At 48.1% G+C, this 6,379-nt stretch overlaps 1 protein-coding gene across 1 annotated transcript; it reads left to right on the plus strand.

The window, feature by feature from the left end:
• Positions 1 to 630, plus strand: Npbwr1 (neuropeptides B/W receptor 1; the record flags this gene model as incomplete). The annotated part of the gene is made up of 1 exon (XM_005396121.1): positions 1 to 630. A coding segment is annotated over one exon (528 nt), but the record flags the coding sequence as incomplete, so codon positions are not given.
• Positions 631 to 6,379: the final 5,749 nt, after the last annotated feature.

Genomic DNA, 6,379 nt, shown 5'->3' on the forward strand with positions numbered 1-6,379 from the left:
GCCGCGCGCGCCGTGAGCCTGGCCGTGTGGGCGCTCGGCACGCTGGTGGTGCTGCCCTTCGCCGTGTTCGCGGGGCTGGACGAGGCGCACGGCCGGCGCCAGTGCGTGCTGCTCTTCCCGCAGCCCGAGGCCGTGTGGTGGCGCGCCAGCCGCCTCTACTCGCTGGTGCTGGGCTTCGCGCTGCCCGTGTCGGCCATCTGCGCGCTCTACGGCACGCTGCTGTGCCGCCTGCGCGCCATCCGGCTGGACGGCCACGCGCGGGTGCTGGGCCGCGCCAAGAAGCGCGTGACCCTGCTGGTGGCGGCCATCCTGGCCGTGTGCCTGCTCTGCTGGACGCCCTACCACCTGAGCACTGTGGTGGCGCTCACCACCGACCTCCCGCAGACGCCGCTCGTCGTCGGCCTCTCCTACCTCATCACCAGCCTCAGCTACGCCAACAGCTGCCTCAACCCCTTCCTCTACGCCTTCCTGGACGACAGCTTCCGCAAGAGCCTCCGCCAGCTGATGGGCTGCCGCTCCGAGGCCTGAGCGCCACCCCGCCGCCGCTCCGCCGGCCCTGCCCTCCGCGCCGCGCATGGGAGGCGCCCGAGAGTGGTACCCACAGGCGGCCTCGCGTCCGGGGTGCATGCGAGGGGCGCACACGCTCAGGCCCCAGCCCAGCCCTCCTGAGCCGCGAGGCTGCAGTTGCGCCCGCTGTTGCTCTGCGCAGCCCCGCCGTCACCCCCGCCGTCTGGTGTGAGGAGCACTGCACCTCCCGCGTCAGTCACGCTGAGCGCTCCCCAAAGAAGGGCAAGGGTCCAGCCCTGATCTTGGCACAGGACCGAGTTAAGTAGAAGAAAGCAGGATCGCTGGCCCGGAAACTCTCCAGGCCAGGGCGGGTGGCCAGCGCACCGCGACGTCAAGGAGAGCAGCCCAGGATGTGCTGGCTTCTGCACTTCACTTTTGGCAGTGACTGAGTTGGCACAAGCTGGGGAAGGTCCTGGCCTGGCCTGTTGTCCTCCTCCGTGTGTGCCAACTACCCGGGAAGAGGGACAAGCCCACACAGCCCGCGCTCCCCGCTCCAAGGTTCCCTGGCCACCCCAGATCTCACCCCAAAGTGCCCCCTGTCTCACTGTGAGGGGACCTTACTCGCCCAGGTCGGAAAGAGCCAGGAGCCGGGAGCCAGGAATCGGGAGGAGGTTGGGCACAGCCCTTGACCTTCCAGTGAGGTCAAGGGAGCAACTCTGGGTGCGTGGCGGGGTGTGTGTCCGCGTGTGTTGTGGGTCTAAATAACTCCACTCCCGTCCCAACGTCTTCAGCTTTGCCTTTTGCCCTTCCAGCCCCTGATCTTAGCTGCGAAACTGCTTCTTCACTGTCACTTCTGCAACCTGGCCTGCGAACTCAGGAAGAGCCTGGGGCCAGGAGTCCTGGCCTTGGCGGGAGATTCCGGGGGCCCCCTTCAGGAGCTGGGGGCTCAGCTAAGGGTCTGGAGCCGGGTCTTGGCTGGGGAGCTCACCATCGAATGGCTGTTTTCTCAGTAGTCATCTCTGCTTCCTGTAGAGTCAGGCCCTAGGTTCCCTGTAGCCCCAGTCAACTCTCACAGTGCTGGGACAGTGCTTTGCAGCAATTGTTTGTGTGAGTACTGTTTTTCAGGACTGCAAACTGCATACATCATACCCTTGTCCTAGTCACACGAATGCTTTTGAAGATGTAAAGAAATAAGAATTGCATCTACTCTCCTGTCTGCTTTCCTTGTATCCTGTGCTTCTCAGACACTGCCTTAGGGAGAGCCAGGAAGCTGAGGTGACTGAGGACTCCCAAATTTCCTCGGCTGACACCTTTCCACCTTTATTCCTTAGGCCCCATGACAGACCCTGGTCGTGGTTTGGGCAGTCTGTAAATACCTTGTTCTGAGCTCATCAGGGAGAGCAGCCAGTACCTACTTTTATTTTATCTCTACTGTGGGAGACAAAATTGGGTTAAGAAAGGATTGGCAGTTGGGGTTGACCAGTTGTCTGTGATTTACACCTCAGACATAAGGCCAGAATTACCTACACTCTGATCATTGATTGCAGTGCTCTGAAAGGTATTGTTATTCAGTATGAATTCTAAAGAGGGATGAAAACTTCTAAAAATGTTTCGTACGGTAAGGTTCATGTGTTATGTGTAAGAAAGAGTAATTTTTTTTTAACCTAGCTTGACATTTTAAATCAGTGTTTCAATTACTTAGGTTCACAATTCCTTTAAAGAATATGTGGAAGAGAAATATCCTCCCTTGGCGTGGGGAAGCATAAGCCTTCCCTCTGACGTTGGTGAATGAGAACTGGTTCCCTAGCTCTCAGAATTATTAGGAACATGGAGATAATTCACAGCTATTGGTTTAGAAGGGGTTAATTTAGAAACTTTCTGCCTTGGGTGCAAATGGTGGTAAATTATTCAAAGCAAAGTTTTACAGATCTTCCTTAAAACTCAGTCTTTGTTTATGAACGCTGTGTAAGTTTTCAAAGTTAAAGCTTCAAACTTAAGGGTAACTTGTAAATTATCCAAGATGATAGACGAAGGGTGAAGTAAATACACACAAACACAGCCAGATGTGAGCATCTCGATGCAGAACTTTGCCTGTCTTCATGGACTCAGTAACTGGTCACAGATTCGAGGAAGACTCAAGCGATCTGTCTGTCCACCGCATCATCTGTACCACTGATGAACCTGAAGCTGTCTTGGAATCTATGGGGATGACTGTTGGAAAAACCAAACACAGGCACTGACATCATTGTGTTACCCAGAGTGAGGAATGGACTGATAAGTTAGCATGCATGTGGGACTAAATAGGATGGTTTCCTACATCACTGGATAAGCTATTGTAATATTGCTCCATTGTTATCCCTCATATGTGCACGTAAGAGGCCAGACTAGATAGTCTTCAACTCCTTGTGTCCTCAGTAATAGGTAGAATAAATATGTAAAGAAACCATGCAAAAGTAAAGTTTATTTGCATCATTATATTGAAAAGGCTTTAATTCTGTATTGAATTCTTGCAGTCTTTGTGTAAACTATATTGTTTGTTTTGACCGCTTCTGATATGTAAAAGTGTTCATTCGGTTTTACTTAATTTAGTACAGTTGCATAATGTGTTTGTGTTTTTTCTTGTGAGATGCAGTTGCACTGTAGTTCATTGCAGAGAAACTCATTTTAAAATAAACCCTAAAACATTGGTGTGTCATAAGTACATATTCTGTTTCCTACATAAGATTTCTAATTCTGTCACCTTAGCATCTATACATTAATAATTTTTAAAGACATTTCCTTCTTGGAAAAGTTATCAAATAAGTATCAATGGATAACCAGAGGTATTTGGCAGGTCAAGATTAAGAAGAAGCCCTTCCCTCTATTAACTTGGCTGATTATGGAAATGACACAAAGGTGCTGGTTGACACAGATCCTAGAACTTATACTGAGCAGAGAAAGCATAATAAGCATTATCATACAGTCACAAACCTCTTTTCTTGAATATGTGAGCAGCTGTGTGGAAGGTGAAGGCAGAACAAACATATGACACTCAGTTAGCAGTAAGCACGGGCATGACCCAAATATGTGTAAAGTACTGAATCTCATCTGATAAAGCCAACACACTCACTGTGAACCTTCTATCCTCACTAACATGTTGGGAAGAGATCAACAATATCAAATATGATCCCTCACAGACAGTGATCATCTGTGCTTATGCATGTTAAGAAAAGAGACAAGTTTTGCACACTGTGGTCCTTTATTAGGACAGTTCAGAGTCTGACACTTTGGTCCCCATTTTACATGCAAGCAAAATGAGATACACAAACAAAATGAGATGTACACTTTAAGGAAGTGGATCTGTTTAGCTATGTACGCAGAGACCAATCAAGACTAATCAGAGCTCCTATTCCAGGAATGTTCCTAGTTTCAGCAGGGAGGGACTTGTTTGCAATGTGTAATTTGGAAATGTTAAGCTATAGAAACAGTTGATGCCTTTGAAGTATTTAGTGGATCAAGCGAGTTATACACAATGTTATATCATGAGAGGAAAAAAGCGTAGATTTAATAACAAAATTTGCAGACCAGGGAATGTGGCTCAATGGTGAAGTTCTTTTCTAGCATATGTAGGGCTTTGGCTTTGGTGCCCAGCACTGAAGGAGGAAAACAGAAGGAGGAATCGAGGGAAGGAAGGAGGGAGAAGGTGGAGGGGGGAGAATCGGAGAAAGTGAGAAAGGGTGGGAGAGAGAAAGAAGAGACTGCAGTCTTAAACCTTTGCAAAGCAGCATATGCAGCTGCTAAAGGTTATATAAAAATAACTTCTTGACTAGAGCTGGACAAATTACTCAACTGCAAAGGCACCATGTGCGTTGCAGTCATCAGGCTTCTGCACGTGAGGGTGTGTCCCAAATTCAGTCTTTAAGTCACAGGGTGTTATGGTGCCCCTACTTTATACTGGATAGAGTTTTGCAATTGCTGACGCTCACCTTGCATTTAGGGCAAGGTACCCAGATTGTTTTACCACACCCAGTAAGGTTATGGGACGTCACTCCTCATACAAACTTTCCTTCAGTCTCCCTGCAGGGACCCTGCAGCTCCTTCTTCCAGCCTCATGGGCTCACTGGCCTCTCTGGGGTGCTTTGAAGCAAATCAAATTGGGTAAAGTTGGTGCGTCCTCCTGTAAACACTTCCCCGTCCTGTTGCTGCTAGCTCTCTTGCTTACCAGGCTCTAAAATCTACTAATATCTTTCACCTTTATCACCACTTATCCAGTTCTCTTTGTCCACTTAAAAGTTTGTTTCCTTGTATTATAGTAGCGTTTAGAGGAAAACCAATAAACACTATCAGTCAATACTGGAATGCATATATGCAAATATATATATATACGCAACAGGTTTGGCAAAATTTTAGTGAGCCATCCATTAGCCTAGAACTCAGTAAGAAATCAGTTACTTGGAAGAAGCTTACTACGTAAAGGCAGGCACATCACAAAAGTATAGAATGTCTTGGAATGAAGTGATAAGTTCAAGTAATCTGTTATGGTTTATGTACAGACGTCCCAAAGCCTCATTAGTGGAGCTTTGGGTTGGTGGTTGGATCGTGGGGGTGTGGTGCTCATCTGTGGATTAGTGCACTGGTGAGCACAGCTGAATGTGACGTTGGGAGATGAACCCTGGGTCCCTATGGGCGTGACACAGGTATATTTCCCTTGGGTGTGTCTCCCTCCCTCCTCCCTTGATCTCTGTCTGCTTCCTGCCTGCCATACCATGAGCTGTTTCTCCTCTGCCATGCCCCTCTGCCATTTTTCTCTGCCTTGGAGCCAGTCAACTGTGGACTGAAATGTCTGGTATTATGTCTCAGTGATGAGAAAAGAACTAAGACATAATCTAAAATATTAGATTTCTCTGACGGCAAGCGTTTTGATAGTTGGAGATAGTTCATATATCTGTCAGGGGAGCACAAACTGCCTGCAGGAGGGCAGAATCTATACAGCTCAGCACCACCCCATCCCCAGGCACAGCATAGCACAGCACATTCCTTACCCACATTCCTTACCCAGGCTACCTTTGCAACCCACTAAGTCGGGTTCTCCAGACCGTGACCAGTATCAGTATTTCTAGAGCTCCCAGCTAGACGCCAGAATGAGACATGTGGAACGGAGCCACACAAACTTCAGACGTCTGTGTGAACAGGAAAATAAATGCTGGTGCTATGGTTTAGATGTGCCTGTGAAAAGTTCACCTGTTGGAAACTTGGTCTTCAGTGCAGCAGAGCTGAGAGGTGAGACCTCTGGGAGTTAGGTGAGTCCTGAGGGCTTGGCTGTCATGAATAGGTGAGTGAATGCATTACTGCAGGAATGGTTTTGTTACGAAAGAGCGATCACTCCGTCTTGTTGTCTGTGCCCTCCATCATGTCAGGGCCCAGCAGGGAGGCCCTCACCAGACACTGAACGGATGTGGTGCCGTCCCCTTTCCTTTATCAGTTACCAACCTCAGGTATTCTGTTGTAGCAATGGAGAGCAGACTGAGACAGTTTGTCATTACATTCCACTGAGATATGGGCATTGTTACAGGAGAACCTGAGAAACTTGACTCAGTTTTACTTCCTCATCTATCAGTACATGAAGAACTGATTCCTGCTCTTAACTGATTTGATTCAGGGAACTGCACTTTTTTCTTGCCTCATCATTGTTTAAGCTATATTTTATAATAATAAACTAATAGCATGCCAGTAACAAATACAAAGTCTAAAGTATCAGAGTATGTTTTAGACTGCCAAGGAGTAAGTTTTTTTATTGGCTGTAAGGTTTATTTTTAAAAGTTTTTTCTTTTTCTTTGAGACAGGGTCCCACTATGCAGTTCAGATTGGCCTTGAGCTCACTTTGCAGCCCAGG

This window comes from Chinchilla lanigera, unplaced genomic scaffold (assembly GCF_000276665.1).
Source record: "Chinchilla lanigera isolate Chin_1 unplaced genomic scaffold, ChiLan1.0 scaffold00053, whole genome shotgun sequence".
NCBI classification, from domain to species: Eukaryota; Metazoa; Chordata; class Mammalia; order Rodentia; family Chinchillidae; genus Chinchilla; species Chinchilla lanigera.